The sequence below is a fragment of the Aspergillus lucknowensis genome (genome assembly GCF_044049455.1).
Source record: "Aspergillus lucknowensis strain CBS 449.75 chromosome Unknown BJX67scaffold_68, whole genome shotgun sequence".
NCBI lineage: Eukaryota > Fungi > Ascomycota > Eurotiomycetes > Eurotiales > Aspergillaceae > Aspergillus > Aspergillus lucknowensis.
Genome location: NW_027263612.1, coordinates 109590 through 125072, shown reverse-complemented (window position 1 = coordinate 125072; position 15483 = coordinate 109590). Strand labels below are relative to the sequence as shown.

Here is a 15483-nt window from a genome sequence, read left to right as displayed (position 1 = left end):
TTCAATCCTGCCATCTCAAGAGGATACACAGAGAATATGATTGCCAACCCTAATCGGGAGTATATTTTGCGAGGAACCCATTTGATTGGCTGTTACATTCTTGCGATTTCCACACGAACCAGCAGAGGCGTCCCAGTTCCCCAGAATTGTGGTGCCTATTCACACCCTTTGCGAGCATTGCTGATCCCCCTGTGGCCTGAGAACAGGCAGCGACTCACCTGGAACTAACATAAAATTCGCACAACCTTCAGCCCCCTCGCAAAACTACCCCCCCTTTCAGCATGGTGAACCACGGCCGGTCCGCCGGCTGTCTCACATGCAAGCAGCGACGCGTGAAATGCGACGAAGAGAAACCCAAATGCCGGGCCTGTCGGCGCCTGAAGCTGAATTGCAGGTACAGGACGAAATACGCCAACCTCCGGATCAAAGACGAGACGCACAAGTTCCATTCTTCCACGAAAGTTGCCATACGACATGTTGCCGAACCCGACGCCGCAGTCCCGTTCTTCCTCCAGCATTATGCCACCATGGGACGCGACGTTGCGTCAACGCGTGGCTTCTACGAGATGCTGGTCTCTGTTTACGCGCGGGAGCTGCAGAGCTCGCCCCTCTCCTTGGCCGTGGCAGCCGTGGCGGAGGTCGTCCTGGCCCTCTGGCGACATAATAGCCATGCCAGTGACTTGCACTCTCGACGTCTAAACCGTAGTAGTAACAGTTACTACACCCAGGCCGTGCGGGCTCTCCGCCATGCACTAGATGATCGCAACGAACGCGGAAAACCCGCTACCATGCTCGCCGTTTTGTCGTTACAGCTACACGACAACGTCACCGCCGTATACGGCGTTCAACCAGCGACGCGAATCCACCATGACGGCGCGCTGTCCTTGCTCCCGTTCGCAGCAGCGCCATCAGAGTGTGTCGATCTCGATCCGACGACGAGCGCGTATGTTCGCAATTTCATCTTCCATTCCGAGATTTCTTCGGCGCTGCGCCAGGGCCGAGGACTCGATCCCGTCGTGGCCGAGTGGATTGGGGACCGCGGGTTAAAGGGGGTCTCCGACAACCCGAGTGCGACGCTTGACGCGATCGGCGCAGCCACTGCGGAGTTTCAGGCGCGGTATATACGACGACGCAGAGGAGGCGGAGGCACGCCTCTCTCGCGCGAGGAAATGGATGCGTGGAGAGTTAGGGCTAAGTGTATCGACGACCAGCTGGTGCTCTGGGCGCAAACCCTGCCAGCGCATTGGCGGGTCCTGAGACTTGTTCGTGGGCGATTGGGAGACGATGTTATCGACGCGTCGATCCCGACCTATCGATCCATCTGTGAAGTGTACACATGCAGTCAGGTCGGGGCAACGTGGAATATCTGGCGCGTGCAGCGCCTCTTGCTGACCAGGATCAGCTTGAGCCTGCTGGGCAGTTCGGATCGGGAGGACGGGCAGTCATCGAGGTCGCCGCAGGAGACGGGGGTTGGAAGACGAGAAATGGAAGAAGATGCAGCTGCAGCTGTCGGATATATACAGAGGCTCCAGGAGCTGGTCGACTCGATCTGCTACAGCGTGCCGTTCTTCCTGGGTAATCGGGCCCGACCCTCCAGTATGAGTGACTTCACCGACCCTGCTATTCTGTTCCCCCGGGTCGGCTCCTCGCCACCCCCTGACGCTGCTCGGGCATCACAGTTGGTGTCGGGAGATCCCTACGAGCAGCACTTCAGACGCCATATCATTGCCCAAGGCCCGTGGCACCTTATGAATAGTCTTAGCCGCCTGTTGACGTTGTTCGCTGACCACGACCACGGCAGCATCAAGCCGGCGGCTCTTCTCAGACAAGGCCAGCACGAGTGGATCAGTCGGCAGTTCGTGCGCGTTGTATCGCTGCTTCATCTATGGTCGGTTGTTGGTATTGGTGATGCACTGGCTGGCGATAGTAGTGCTGAGGATATTGCGAGGGGGGTCCGAAAGGGTGCGGTTTATATGACTGGGCCGTAGCCGACGCTGTTTCCAGTGAAATTCAAAGTCGATTTCTCAAGTTAACAGTACCTCAAGTGGGAAATACAAACTTTGAACTTATACAGCTGCTACAGAGAGCGGGAGTCTATTGGCAACTTGAAGAGAATGCTAAACTACAGCTCGAATCGTCCACGAAGCTCGAAGAAAGGTATTCCTTCCGCTCCGCTCTCACTGGCCCTCTTCCGACTGTTCCAGGACACTACAAGTAGGACCATCAGCTACGCGACTGTACCAGGCCTGTCCACTCCAGTCCTACTGGCGAAAGTCACGAGCATGATGTCGACGGCGGTGACGGCGGTGGAAGCCGCTGCTGCAAGTGTGCCACCACCACGGCTGCTCCTGCTCCCCCTCGCCCGGCTGGGGCCAGCCATTGGAGGTATCCGCGCCATTGTTCTCATTGGAGGAGTCTTCGTCGTCATTGCTCTCGTTGGAGGAGCCTGCGTCATCATTGCTCTCGTTAGAGGAGTCCGAGGTGCTGTCGTCAGAAGTAGAATCAGAGCCAGTGTCAACGGCACCGTTGCCAGTAGAGCTGGAACCGGACCCCTCCTGCCAGACGGGAGGCCCGGGCATGGGGTATTCCTTCATGCCACCCCAGACACTGAAGTTGAACTCCGGGTCGTCGACCTTGTACCCGCCGGGGAACTGGATTGTGCCTGGGGGAGAGCCGCTGCCGCCGCCGGTGACCTTGACCTGGGCGCATCTAAACTGTCAGTACGAACTGACAAGATAAAAGGTAAGAGTAGATAGCTTACTCGTAGTAGAATTCAGCCTGTCCGTCGTGGGCTCCGTGGAGGCCTAACCCCGAATTAGCAATCGCAATCTCCTCGAGGTTACAAGGGTACAGGCGAGATACCAATATGCTCCGACCGAATAAGGTACTCCCCATCCGGCAGGTCCGCCGGAATCGTAAACTCAATCCGGTCCTTGTCCCAGGTACACCACGCATCCGTCTTGATATCCTTACTGGTATCACAGATCCCCTCCTCATGAATCTTGAACCAGTCACCGTCGCCCTCGTACTCGCTCGCTGCCCCAGGCGCCTTGGACATATACACGAGCCCGGGGCCGGGGTGCTGCATGGTCGCCTGGACACCGAGCTTCATGGCCAGCTTGGATCCCGCGGTGACCTCTGCGGTCTCGGTCTGGGGCGCGAAGGTGAAGGCGCCCTTGTTGCAGCGGAAGTCCGGCAGGTCCGGGGTCATGTCGTCGAGGGGGTTCTTCCATTTGGTGGGGTTGTATTTCTCGGGGCGCGTGTTGGACCGGACGTATTGGTTTGGGGCGGTCTCCTGGCCGTCGATGACGAGGACGTCGAAGAAGTAGTGGGCTGAGGCCGGGGCGATGGCTGCGGCTGCGGCGAGGAGCGAGAGCTTCATGGTAAGAAGAATGAATGAACGATTGTTCAAGTGAATGAATGTATGAATGAATGTATATAAGGGACCAGCCCGGAAAAGAGTGTACAGCAATGAGCGAAACGAGAAACAAGAAGACACACGGTGCTTTGCGACTCTGAAGGTGCTGAGAGATGCCAGGAAAGACGACTATATAGTCACGAGAAAACCGAGCCAATTACCCGGGCTCATATCGGCCTGTCTATCGGAAACATGCCGAGCCCTTCGGACTCCCCCAGACCCCCAACGGACGAGCCGAGGCCAGCCCTCCGAGTGCCGAAGTGCGACACCTGAAACGCGCCTGGGCATCGCGAGTCAGGCCCGCTGTTCCAGGTGAATGAGCCAAGCATTTGTTAGATGAATCCCATCCAATTGCCATTCGACTACTCAATCCTTCATTTACCCTAAGTTGATACACCTTCGCTCCCTCTCCCCTCCCGTCCTTCTCCAGCTCGGTTATTATTCTGTTGCGGCAGCAGAGCTCTGCTCTTCTGCACGATTGCACAGGTTTCAAGCCTCATGCTTCACGCCTCATGTAAATAGAGCCCCGTCTCGAAGCCAGCAGGGATCGGCGAGGGCATTGGCCAGAAGAAGCAGCTGTCCCACCGGGCAGCATCTGGGCGCTATCTGCGAAGCTCCGGAAAAGGGGCATCATTATTGGGTGACAGGAGTTCACTGGTGAAAAATCCCAGTTGAGAATCATCGACGGAAGCAGGGGTCTGAGGACAATTTCGTATCCCCAAAGGCAAGACGGTTGGGTTGACATTGGGAGGAGAAGAGCAAAGGACGTGGATTGTATTTCTCACCATCACTGAATCTCGCAGTCTTTAGCTGACAACAAAGTGTGCCTGTCGACGACGGACAGCAAAAACAGACCAGGGAATAGTGTCAAAATCTTCAGAGCCGACATGAATCATGCTGAGGGTCTTTCATGTACCTCCACTACATCAGCAATGCTAAGCCCGGTGCAGGTCTCTCGGTCGGAAGGCCAAGGACGCATGAGCACATTGCTGTGGAAATATAGATATATATATGTAAACATGTAACCACACATTCATCGGCATTCCCTCATCAGAACTATCGTGTTTTGGCGGAGGACAGCGGACCGCTGCTTTGGATTCGGTCCCATTCGTGTGAAACGTGGCGGAACCTTGGGAGAATTGCACACGCTCATCGATCGAGTCAGCCCTGCGGCCGTCTCGACAGGTTATTGGCGTCTGACCACGTATTCCGCGCCACCAAATGCCCAACCCTGGCGCGCACGGCAGCAAGAACCAAAACCCCGTGAATCGCCAGACAAATGCAGTAACCTGACTCCCAATGTTCCCCGGCTAGCCAGGGCAGTCGCTCCGCTTGTCACTGTGTGGGCGACCCTCGCGGCCGTCGCTACAGGAGCCCCCACCTTCCATCCACAGTAGAGATAGACCTCCTCTTCCCGCGCAACGAGACAGACCTACGACAGTAACATCACGGACATTCCCCGTCGTCCTGGCCATCCAGAACGCCGAGACTGGAGACGCAGACGATGAGAGTGATGGTGATAGCGAGGAGGACCAGCTTGGTGGACCTGAGGGATCGGACAGCAGTGACGAACCGAGTGGTGGGAGTAATTCATATTCTGAGGGCTCAGGCAGCTCCGAGGATGACGCCAACGTCGAACGGACCAGGGATGCTTGGACCGGCTGTTGCGGTGTTTATAGCGGTCATAGTGTCTCTTTAGTTGTCAGATACCCAGAGGTAATTCATTATATCAGTATTCTTCAAACGCCAGCTAATCGAGTATCGAACGCCTACTATCCCAGCTATTGCAGTGAATCATCATCATATTCGCAATCCCAACGCCGGAATGCACGTACGCCACACCACAAGAAACTGACAAAAAGCCCTACCTCCCAACCATTGGACCATAGTATTCCCAAACCGCGAGACTATTATCGACTGTCAGCCTTCATCGACGAATATGGCAACGGTACCGGGACGAAATACTCACCATACCAAACAAACCACGACATGCGTGAAAACCGAATACAGCGAGCCAGCCAGCGCACCAAACCTCGACTGCGGGACTGCCTTTGCTAACGCAGTTTCACTTCCCGTCTGCGTCGTCCCCGACCCCGTCCCCGGCCCTGGCTTTGCCTCCTCCAGTAGCAGAGTCGGCTTCTGCGGCGGATATTCCACCGCCGCCAGATACGTCTTCAACGTCTTCCGCATGAGGCTATCCATATCGAAGAACCCATACCCGAGGCTCGTACACGCAGAGAACTTATCCTTCATTAGCGCGCCCAGCTCGCCAACCCCAACCCCATCAAGCGCATGCGGATGCGACGCGCGCACGGTGTCGTAGATCTGCAGGAGCGTCAGGGGTCCATGCGTACTAACCAAGACGTCCGTGATCGCGCGGAGTAACTCGGGATTGTATCCCCCGCCCCCGTCCCCGGCCTGCGATTCCTGGCACAGACTCGTCCAGAACCGTTCGACGACGGAGGTTGGGTCGGATATGCGCGATAGGAGGTTCCTGGCCTCGTCGACGCTGACGCTGACGCTGACGTCCGAGGAGGAAGACGAGGAGGCGCACTTCACGACGAGGTGTACGAGCGTCCTGCGCCAGACCATCTGCCCGCCCAGCCTGTCAACGGCATTCAGGATATCCGGCGTGACGGCGCGGAGGAGATCGCGGAGCCTGTCGTCGCGGAGTTGCGCGGCCTCGTGCGCGATGTAGTCGACGGAGGCCTGGCGCATGTCCGCGGCGGTGTACTCGAGGACTGCGTTTGCGGAGCTCGCAACATCAGAGGTGTGTCGGGATCCGATGACGAGTTTGATATTGGTGCCGGGGACGGAGTCGACGAGGCGGCGCAGGTCGGTGACGAGCTGGTCGCGCCCGTCGGCGCAGCCGTGGATGCTATCGAGGACGATCCAGACCTCGTGCAGGGAGCGGACGATCTCGGCGAAGAGCGGCCAGAGGGTTTGGAAGCTTGCCGTGGCTTCCCTGAATAGCTTCCCGTAGTAACCTTTTCTATTCATGTTGCGGAGGAGCACGTCCGGTCGCTGCTCGAGGAGCTCCCAGACTAGGGCGCGGAGGAGCTGGAGGCGTGTGAAGCTCGAGATCTCGGAGCAGTTGAGGAAGATGACGGGGGCGTTGTCTGCGGCGAGGGTGCGGAGCTGTGTGTAGATGAAGACGGAGACGGCGGTCTTGCCGCTTCCTGGGCCGCCGACGAGGCCGAGGACGCGGGATTCCCGGGATGTCGACCATTGTTGGTACTCGGGGCTTTTGACGACGAAGCTGCAGCTGGCGTAGGATTGACGGGCGAGGTGGAAGCGGAGGAGCTCTGCCTGGACGCGCAGGGAGGTATTGGAGACGAGATACTTGCGGAGCCGTTGGGAGAATTTGCGCGCGAGGTCGGTTTGTTCGTCTACTTTGTGAGTTTGATGTCATAGCCTTAGGAAACCGGAGGGACACTCACATAGTATCAAGAACATGTTCTCTGAGGGTTGTTAGCTATGTTACGGCTAGAGGGCGAGAAGGGCTGGACTCACGGTGCTCATCCAACCGCGCCTGCATCCCCTGTACGGCCAACAGGATATCTTCCCTCGTCAGTATTCATCCAATAGGTGTATAAGGGAACATACCCTCGTTCTGCGTCTTGGTAACCGCCATATGCGACGCATTCGCCGTGCGATCAACATGGTCCACCAGGTAGCGTATGCGCTCCAGCGTTCCCTGGTACTCCACCTCAAACGGGTTCCAGAAGGCGTGGAAGATGCGTTGATCTTGGAGTGTTAGCCGAGCGCCTTCATATATGAAGGTGCCCCCCAGAAAGACATACCTAGCCGCCGCTTCTGCCAGAAGGATATCATTGAGCGCAGCGCATCCACGATCTCCGCGTACAGAACGGTCACCGTGCACCGCATATGCTCGGACGGGTAAAGGTTGCGAAACAGCTCCACGCGCCCGAGATTGTCCCCGATCTCAGAGAGCATCTCGGTGAGCTTGACCTGCATCGACAGGTACGATGATGTGACCTGTCACCGATTAGCAGCTTGTACGAGCTGTCTGCGTCGAGCAGTATTATCCGCGAAGACGACGCGAAGGAGTGGTGGTACCTGAACGAGAAACCGAATCGAGCCCCAGACAAGAGCCACCATTCCCATGTTCCCTTGCGTCGCGGCGTCGATGACGCCCGTGTAGTGATGGATCCGCTGCAGCAGGGCATCAAGGTGCTGTTGCGCTTTCCCGGCCTTGCGGGTCCCCGTCTGCTGCGCGTTCTTGCAGGCGATGAGCTCCGCGACGACATCGGCGAATGTCGTGTTTTGTGTGACCTTGTGGAAGTCGTCGTCTGCGAGGCTTGTGCGGTAGTGCGATATCGCTTTTTGGTATGCTGTTACCATGGCTCTGGTGTTGTCAGTGCGCGGGTCTCCGTCGGCTCGCAGCGAGAAACTCACTCGTTTCTGTTCACTTCCACCATGCCTGCGTGTTGGTGGACCAGCGCCTGCCCGGGGAGCTGGAGAGTGCCCGGGACAGACTGCTTCATTGTCGCGAGCGACGCCATAGAGAGGGTGAGTGGCTCCTCGCAGCAGTCGCAAAGGACAGGGACAGATTCAACAAGAGTGTAAGAAGCATCATGGTCGACGTGGGCGATTAAATCCAGATCGGCGGTGTCGGGGCTCTGCATGCCTTGTCTTGGGTGAGGGAGGCGAAGCGCCGGGGTTGGAGAGCCTTTCAAGGGCAGCCAATCAATTGGTTCAGGATCAATCGGTTTCAAGCACACGTGGGGATAGCCACGGAGATGATGAACTTCCTCGAGTTGGGGTGTTTCTGAAGGGTGGAATGATGGGGCGATTCTTGTAGAGAGGGCTCGCAAGAGCACAACTCGTTCTTTTAAAGACAACGACAACAAGGTTGATCTGGACACAGCGGTGTGCAAGGATGAAGAGATCGCAAGGACTGATGTTACGATGGAGGGGCAAGGCTTGTACAACAAATCAGACATGCAGCAGGTCCAGCCACAAGCGCCAGAAACACTGCCCCCAAGCCGCGGCAAGGCTCTTCGCTGCCACAAGGCTTTCTGTGCCGGTTCTCCGGAAGAGCGGAGAGACTTCGCTAAGAGAGAATCCAAGAAAGACGGCTTTTTCTAATATATCACCAAAACAGCTACGTCAATACTCAACCGCCGCGCATCGTCCGGCCCGGCGCCAGGGTTCGGAAACGACCCATGCGGACAATCTATCCTCCTGTCAGCCATACCACGGAAACTATCCTGAGCGACCGTCAGACCTACGCTTCGTAACCCCGTCCATCGAGTCAAATTGCTTGAAGATCCAAACCTGGTCGCACGACTGCCGGTCCCGGAAGTAGAACTTGTAGTGTGGGCTGAAATAGAGGAAGATGTTCTCCCCTTCGAACCCAGGCGAGATGAGATCCGCCTCAACCATGTCGTCGGGCGCCACCGTGCGCATGTCGCATAGGGCTAACGGCCAGTCTCGCAGCGAGGGGACGAGCGGTCTCCAGACGCTGTCATCATGGTTATTACTCGTCTCAGGGGAAACTACTTGAGCGGCACACTTAAGAATCTGGAACCGGCGAGTGCGTATGGCCTCAACTTCTTCAGGCACGTATTTCTCGACTCGCCGTACAGCGCCCAGGGGCGAGGCATCTACCGACTCTGTCAGTCAAGACATGTCTACACACCCAGGCAGAAGCGCATCCGACCGATGTGTATTCCAGTCAACGGCTTCGATCGTCCGTTGTTCGTCTTTGCGAGGCCCTGCGTTTCGACGAACCCCGCGGGCCGTTCACGGACGGTGTGCTGCATCACCCTCACCCGGTCGGCTCCGAGGAGTTTCTGCAGGTACGCCTCTACCTCTTTGTAGTAGACCGCGGTGATTAGCGTCTCGTCCCCAAAATCGTGCGGCTGCAGCTGTGTTTTGTGATCCGCAAGCTGGAATCCATGGGTGTCGAGGTTGAAGCGGTCCTCGTAGCCGGTGATATCGGTGAAGGTGACATTGGTGTAGATGTCGTTGACGATGTTGGTCAACACCGAGTCGCCTTCTCGGTCTTTGGTCAGCGTCAGATGGTACGGCTTCTCCTTCAGGTACAGCGAGAGGTCGCTCAGAAAGGCGATCGAGGACTTGACCTGTTGCGACGCTGGGATCGGGGGGTCGTCTGCCGTTAATTTCTCAGCCATCGCAACGAGGTTCAGATTGATGAGGAATTTGTAACGTTCACGATCCCAAGCCCCTCTTGTGTCATTTACCCCTCATTCCAATCGCGAGGCTGAGATAGCGAGTTTAGCCTCACTGCGGGGTTGCCAGCGCATCGCTTGCGGCGTGGGTCACATAAAAGGCCACGCCCCGACCACCTTTACTGGACGCTCACAACCACTTTTCACCATCTTGAAAATACCTCGGTATCATCCTCCTTTACCGCCATGGAATCCCCTCGAGAAGAAACCCAGAAATCGCAGCCCTGGAAAGAGCTCCTCTCCAACACTAAGCACGCAGACATCTGCGGCGTCACCGACCGCCCGTGGATGCGCCAGAAGCTCGCCGACGACTACGACGAGAAGATCCGCGGCGAGCGCCAGGGCCGGCACCCCGGCTACGACGAATATCGCCGGGCGGATCCGTTCAAGCACCTGTACAAGGCCGAGGGTGCGTTCCTTGGCAACACCTTGCCAACACCCTGCACACGCAACAGACTAGGTACTAATCTAATGCAGGAGCCTCCGGACCAGCGGATGAGTTGGCGTTGAGTGTGGATGCGTTCGAGCTGCAGCGGAAACTGGACTTGCTTGAGAAAGAGGAAAGGAGATGATTTCGGCGGGCGGACGGCTGGGATGAACGGGTTTAGAGCGTTTTAGATCCGTGTTTATATATAGTGAGAAATCGTCGAGCTGGCAAGACTCTGAGGATCCCACAGCAGTCTCATCTCGCGTTGAATGAGCATTGTCATCAGGGCCACAGTCCCCCATTTGAATTAAAATTTCCCAAGCTCTTATCTGCCGGCGGCTTCGTCGTGGAACGCAATGTAACTGCCTCCGCAACGTAACTGCCACGGTCCGATGGCAAACTCGACGAACGCGGAGGCATCGGAACTCCGTGATCTTCAGACGAGGAAGATCAGAATGATGAGGCTGACCAAATACGCTGATCTCGTGTTCGCACTCTTGACCGTGCCTTGCAGCGGGTGCACCCGCCTCGTCATCTCCAATCATGGAGCATCGCTGGATCTGCTTACGGCGTGGCCAACCGCCGGGGCGCCTGAGGCTGTGGCTGCAGGCAGCCCTAACTGCGTTGCGACTAGCCTCGCTCTCGGGACCGGCTTTTGGACTGGAGGAATCCGAGTTTGATCATCCTGGCAATCTACACAGTATAACAGATATAAACACTGCTGTTTTCGAGAATTTGATGTCCTCCATCCCCTCCTCATCATCACTCGATCTGTTCTGTGCAGCATGCCTCCCACCGAGCCAACCTTCCACGCCTACACCAAGGCACAGGGCGCGGCCTACGCCCAGATCCGCCTGGACTACCACCCTTCCCTCTACAACACCGTCCTCTCCCACCACACCGCAACCGGAGGGAAACTAGATCTCCTTCTCGACGTCGGCTGCGGCCCAGGCATCGCAGTTTCGAACCTCGCAAAACACTTCACTCACGCAGTCGGCCTCGACCCATCCCAGGGGATGATCGAGACAGCCCGTTCGCTCGCCGCCACCCGCACCCCATCAACCTCTACTACATCCACCGGAGCCCCGATCACCTTCGAAGTCTCGAGCGCCGAAGACCTCGGCTCCAACCTCTCCCCGCCCATTGCAGACAACTCCGTCGACCTGATCACCGTCGCCATGGCCGCCCACTGGTTCGACATGCCCCGCTTCTGGGCCAGCGCCGCCCGCGTCCTGAAACCGGGCGGCACCGTCGCGATCTGGGGGAGCGGACACATGCGCGTCCATCCCACGGCGGTGCCTAACGCCGCGGCGATCCAGGACGCTATGGACCATATGGAGATCGAGTATCTGCGTGAGCATTTCCTCCCCGGCAATTGGCTGACGCGGAATAATTACGCGGGTCTGGTGCTTCCCTGGACTGTTGAGCCGGCTGTGCCGGGGTTTGAGCGGGATTCGTTTGTGCGGAGGGAGTGGGGGGTTGGCGATGAGGATTTCTATGCAAGGGGTCCGGTGGTGGTTGATCTTGATGGGTTGGAGAGGATGCTGGGGACGTCGAGTCCTGTTACGCGGTGGCGGGAGGCGAACCCCGATGCTGTGGGGACGGAGAGGGATGTTATTTGGATGTTCCGGAGGGTGGTTGAGAGATTGTTGAGGGAGGCTGGGGTTAAAGAAGGCGAGGAGACGGTAACGGGGGCTGGGGAGGCGGTTCTCATGCTGGTGAAGAAGGAGGATTGCCGTGATGCAGACAAGGCACACCTCGTGGATATTGCGGGAACTTGACGCTGCGTGTTGTTGGTCGGTCCGTAGACAGTCCATAGACTTCTAGTGGAGGTAGTACATCAACCGGAGAACATCCCACACACAGTACTCCACTCACCACAGCCCTAACTCTCTCCCCACGAACAACTCAATCGACTGTAAATGCTCGTGAAGACGTTAGTTCGTCTTCCACGAAGCCAGGACACTGGACAGTCGACCAACTCCGGAGCACAAATATGCTAGTCGAAACAGGCTAGGCCCCGTATCTGCGCAGCAGAAAAAACCACCTGCACGCCCGCGATGATTCAATCGATCTCATCTCACTTGGGTTCCTGGAGGAGGATATCTTCCTGTATTTTAGCCTGCATTATAGGTTTTACTTTCGGGATCGGCAATCATGCGACCAGGTCTGGATCTTCAAGCAGTTTGACTCGATGGAGGGGGTTGCGAGGCGAATGTTTGACTCCATTGCGCTGCCTTCTATACGTGCTCGACTAACAATGGATGTGGTAGACTGCCCGCATGGCTCATTCCAGTATCCTGGTGCGGGAGTGAATCACCCTCGCCGGATGAGTATTGATGTGTCGGTACTGGTCGTGTATTAATTAGTCTGCGAATGACTTCCTTGTTGTAGATAAGCTCAATTTCCGCTAGAAGCCAAGGCGCCAAGACGCCTGCGCCCTTGCATTAACCTAATTAGGGCTGAATCTCCGGGACCAGACCTGGAACCAGATCTCGTGTGTCTCCAAGAGCGCATAAAAGGACGCTCACGTCCCCACGATGGCGTCTTTTTCTCGATAAGCTGCGAATTTGCAATGCCCTTGCCCCTCGCTTTCTGGGGAATTCCCCTCTTCCTCTTCGCATCGCGGGTCCTGGGGAAAGAGGATGTCAACTACGACCCGGATTCGAATTATCGCCCGCGCAACGTGACCGGATTGGATTATTACTATTATCCCTGGAGGGGGTCGTACGTTCTCTTCTTCCACACAGCCAAGCTCAGGGTCATCCGCTGAGTGCAGGTGTGCTTTGTCAGGTACTACAATGGCAGCGCGATCTTCACGGTCTCGGACGTGGTCCCCCGAGATGAGGACGACGAGCTCTGCTCGCGCCTGCAGAACGTCACGTATACCTTCTCCTACCCGGCGCTCCTCGCAGTGACGCAGCCCGAGGACGACGACGAGCGACCGGAAAACACGAACCCGGTCGACCTGACCTTCATCACTTCGTACTCGAACTTCACCAAGTACTTCTCCGGAACGGACTCGACGAACATGGCCATCCGCGATATGCCCTTTGACTTTCAGTCCATTGAGATCTCGTCAGCCCTTCTCCGGCCTACCTACTACATACTAGTGGAGTTGATTCGCTGAGCTCGTGCTAATTGATATAATTATATAACCACAGACGCTACGCATACCCCGGCTACGGAGACCCAACCTTCAACCTGACCCTAGCCTCGGGCAGCGGGAACGGCTCGCCCTTCCGAGTCACAGGGGCCTCAGAGCTCGAGCAGAACCCGCTCCCGGCCATGGAAATGAACATGACGTCGTGCGTCGAGCCCGTGGCCTGGTGGAGCGCCAACTTTGCGTCCGAAGACTGGGACGACGACGACTTGGGTGTGACAAACCCGACGCTGCAGCTGACGTTCGACGGTGCTTCTGCGAATTTGCGCGTTGAGTCGTGGGTCTTTGCGAACACGTTGCACGCGCGGGTTGACGATCGGGAGGAGGATCCGACGCCGGCGATTGCGGCGAGGATGTCGATTGAGTTTCTAGGGCGGGTGGATGCGGCGCGCTCGGATGTTCTCAATGGGGAGGGGAGCGAGCCGAGCTGGACGCCGACGCTGGGGTTCGGGAATAATTCGCTGAATTTGGACTTTGAGTCTGGTGGTGTTGGCCTGGGTGGTGGGGGGTTGAGGGGGCTTGTGTGGGCGTCGTTCTTGGGTGTGGCTGTCGTGTATTTTTCTCTCTAGCAGACTCTTTTTTTTGAATTCCCTATTTTTTTGCCGCTACGGCTCTGGATTTTGTAGGACGTTAGACTTCTATGGTCAAGCCCTCGACTAGGGAAGCTTCTTTACGAAGAGGAGGGATACGTCCGGAAACTCAACACAACCCTAACTCGCCACGAGGTATACTGCCCTCGAAAACCATAGCCTGGTCACATACCATGTACAATCAATGGAGAGTATATTATCTGTCTCTGGTTCGCGAATCATTTCTTTGTCCGTTTTGCCTTGCGCACAAAGCACGGCCTTTGTTGCTCGGGATCGAGGATGGAGCGCTTTATACAGCTGCCATTTGTCGTTTTCACTACGGTGAACGGGCTTTGTTTGTGAGTTGGTGATTGATTTCTAAGAACGTCTCGAAACCCACAGGAGCCTGAATGCCTCGTGTTAATAATAGTCTCGTTTCAGACGGAAGTCGTCGAGTATTGTATTTTTGTCCTATCTCGTTGTGATGAGGCTGTATATGAAGACTGCTCGAGTCCGTCCGTTCGACCCTATACATCCTAACTACAGATACATTATTATTTTTTGCTTGGTAACTACTCGCAATGAGCACCAGCACACAAATCACAAGACCACCCCTTCGGCTACCCCCTCCCCCTCGAACTCAGCGACCGCATCCTCGAGTATGCCTTCGGCGGCAAGTACACCGAGGTCATCTACGCAGACCCCCTGCCCAAATCGTGGCTCCTGATCAGCAAAGCCTGGTCCCGACACGTCAGCCCCTTTTTCTACAGCAGCTTCGCCTTCCATGGCGACCCCAACAAGACCGAGTCCCTATGGAAGTTCCTGCGGGCGCTTGTCGAGAACCCCAAGCTGGGGCTTCACGTGCGCGACCTAACGCTGACGACGGTGTGTCTCTATGAGTCTTTCGAACCCGCCGACATGCGTGAGGTCTTCCTGACCACGTGGCGCTATGGCAATAGGTGGTTCCGCTAGACGAGAGTGCCCGCGCAGCGATATACTGTCCCCCGCGACGACGACGAGATCTTTGGCTGGCTGGCTCTGGCGTACCTCGAGCCGGACGGGAACATTAAGGAGGCGTACCATGATAGAATCTGCGACTGGTACCACCGCGCGCTGTACCAGAAGCACAAGGGCTGGCTCAGGAGAGCTTTCGCGGAGGTTGGATTCGACGTCAGCCCCGGGGTGCGGGGGGCGTAGTCTGCAGGCGCTGGCGGAGAAGGTTCTGTACAAGGGGCGGCCTGAGGATGGGTACCAGCGTCCGTTGATCGCGCTGCTCCTGGCGTACTGTCCCAACCTGCGGAGTCTGTTTATTCACGTCTGGGACGACGATGTCTGGCTCGACCGGGCGTTCGGGTACGCGGTGAAGATGCGGACGGGATATCTGCGTCTGCATGCGAATCCCCTGGAGAGGTCCGTGAAGCTGCGCGCGACGACGCGGATGATGTCGTTCGATCTGAGTGCCGGAAATTGGGAAGAGGCGTACGAGGGCAAGGATCCCTTGACCGTCAGCAGGGAGACGAGGCCATTGTACCGGCTGCCCACGCTGAAGGAATTGGAGGCCTTCTACGTGCAGACAGACCCTGATGTGGGCGGAAAGGCTAGGGATGCTTGGGACTCGGCGGTCTCAGTCATTATGTGCTATTATTCTGCATCGAATGGATATTCCGAATGATGGCCGGATGATATCC

The 15483-nt window shown here is 56.9% G+C and overlaps 6 protein-coding genes across 6 annotated transcripts; 3 read left to right on the top strand and 3 right to left on the bottom strand.

The window, feature by feature from the left end:
* The first annotated feature begins 217 nt into the window (after positions 1–217).
* Positions 218–2125, top strand: BJX67DRAFT_297605 (Zn(II)2Cys6 transcription factor domain-containing protein). The gene has a single exon (XM_071026915.1). It carries the CDS (start codon positions 282–284, stop codon positions 1986–1988), a length of 1707 nt encoding a protein of 568 aa, XP_070881403.1. The 5' UTR covers positions 218–281; the 3' UTR covers positions 1989–2125.
* Positions 2125–3499, bottom strand: BJX67DRAFT_297602 (lytic polysaccharide monooxygenase auxiliary activity family 9 protein). The gene is made up of 3 exons (XM_071026914.1): positions 2863–3499; positions 2762–2804; positions 2125–2709 (listed from the first exon to the last, which is right to left on the bottom strand). The coding sequence occupies exons 1-3, from the start codon at positions 3380–3382 to the stop codon at positions 2262–2264; spliced, it is 1011 nt and encodes a 336-aa protein (XP_070881402.1). The 5' UTR covers positions 3383–3499; the 3' UTR covers positions 2125–2261.
* A 2764-nt stretch (positions 3500–6263) lies between these two features.
* Positions 6264–8516, bottom strand: BJX67DRAFT_297566 (uncharacterized protein). The gene is made up of 7 exons (XM_071026913.1): positions 7838–8516; positions 7499–7787; positions 7222–7417; positions 7025–7165; positions 6932–6979; positions 6859–6877; positions 6264–6807 (listed from the first exon to the last, which is right to left on the bottom strand). Exons 1-7 carry the CDS (start codon positions 8383–8385, stop codon positions 6411–6413), a joined length of 1638 nt encoding a protein of 545 aa, XP_070881401.1. The 5' UTR covers positions 8386–8516; the 3' UTR covers positions 6264–6410.
* BJX67DRAFT_297534 (uncharacterized protein) lies at positions 8517–9700 on the bottom strand. The gene is made up of 3 exons (XM_071026912.1): positions 9105–9700; positions 8958–9048; positions 8517–8906 (listed from the first exon to the last, which is right to left on the bottom strand). Exons 1-3 carry the CDS (start codon positions 9577–9579, stop codon positions 8648–8650), a joined length of 825 nt encoding a protein of 274 aa, XP_070881400.1. The 5' UTR covers positions 9580–9700; the 3' UTR covers positions 8517–8647.
* Positions 9701–10765: 1065 nt separating this feature from the next.
* BJX67DRAFT_366450 (putative S-adenosylmethionine-dependent methyltransferase) lies at positions 10766–12202 on the top strand. Its single transcript, XM_071030405.1, has one exon. The coding sequence runs from the start codon at positions 10849–10851 to the stop codon at positions 11842–11844; it is 996 nt and encodes a 331-aa protein (XP_070881399.1). The 5' UTR covers positions 10766–10848; the 3' UTR covers positions 11845–12202.
* Positions 12203–12574: 372 nt separating this feature from the next.
* Positions 12575–14301, top strand: BJX67DRAFT_366448 (uncharacterized protein). Its single transcript, XM_071030404.1, has 3 exons — positions 12575–12790; positions 12857–13141; positions 13228–14301. Exons 1-3 carry the CDS (start codon positions 12639–12641, stop codon positions 13793–13795), a joined length of 1005 nt encoding a protein of 334 aa, XP_070881398.1. The 5' UTR covers positions 12575–12638; the 3' UTR covers positions 13796–14301.
* Positions 14302–15483: the final 1182 nt, after the last annotated feature.

Coding starts and splice junctions, on each gene's coding strand:
- BJX67DRAFT_297602 (XM_071026914.1), bottom strand. CDS start 3,382: ATGAAGCTCTCGCTCCTCGCCGCAGCCGCAGCCATCGCCCCGGCCTCA. Junction 2,805..2,862: donor TATTCGGTCGGAGCATATTG/GTATCTCGCCTG, acceptor ATTCGGGGTTAG/GCCTCCACGGAGCCCACGAC. Junction 2,710..2,761: donor CAGGCTGAATTCTACTACGA/GTAAGCTATCTA, acceptor CTGACAGTTTAG/ATGCGCCCAGGTCAAGGTCA.
- BJX67DRAFT_297566 (XM_071026913.1), bottom strand. CDS start 8,385: ATGTCTGATTTGTTGTACAAGCCTTGCCCCTCCATCGTAACATCAGTC. Junction 7,788..7,837: donor GTGGAAGTGAACAGAAACGA/GTGAGTTTCTCG, acceptor TGACAACACCAG/AGCCATGGTAACAGCATACC. Junction 6,980..7,024: donor TACCAAGACGCAGAACGAGG/GTATGTTCCCTT, acceptor TGACGAGGGAAG/ATATCCTGTTGGCCGTACAG.
- BJX67DRAFT_366450 (XM_071030405.1), top strand. CDS start 10,849: ATGCCTCCCACCGAGCCAACCTTCCACGCCTACACCAAGGCACAGGGC.
- BJX67DRAFT_366448 (XM_071030404.1), top strand. CDS start 12,639: ATGCCCTTGCCCCTCGCTTTCTGGGGAATTCCCCTCTTCCTCTTCGCA. Junction 12,791..12,856: donor TATTATCCCTGGAGGGGGTC/GTACGTTCTCTT, acceptor GTGCTTTGTCAG/GTACTACAATGGCAGCGCGA. Junction 13,142..13,227: donor TTTCAGTCCATTGAGATCTC/GTCAGCCCTTCT, acceptor ATATAACCACAG/ACGCTACGCATACCCCGGCT.
- BJX67DRAFT_297605 (XM_071026915.1), top strand. CDS start 282: ATGGTGAACCACGGCCGGTCCGCCGGCTGTCTCACATGCAAGCAGCGA.
- BJX67DRAFT_297534 (XM_071026912.1), bottom strand. CDS start 9,579: ATGGCTGAGAAATTAACGGCAGACGACCCCCCGATCCCAGCGTCGCAA. Junction 9,049..9,104: donor GTTGACTGGAATACACATCG/GTCGGATGCGCT, acceptor CAGAGTCGGTAG/ATGCCTCGCCCCTGGGCGCT. Junction 8,907..8,957: donor CGCCGGTTCCAGATTCTTAA/GTGTGCCGCTCA, acceptor CCATGATGACAG/CGTCTGGAGACCGCTCGTCC.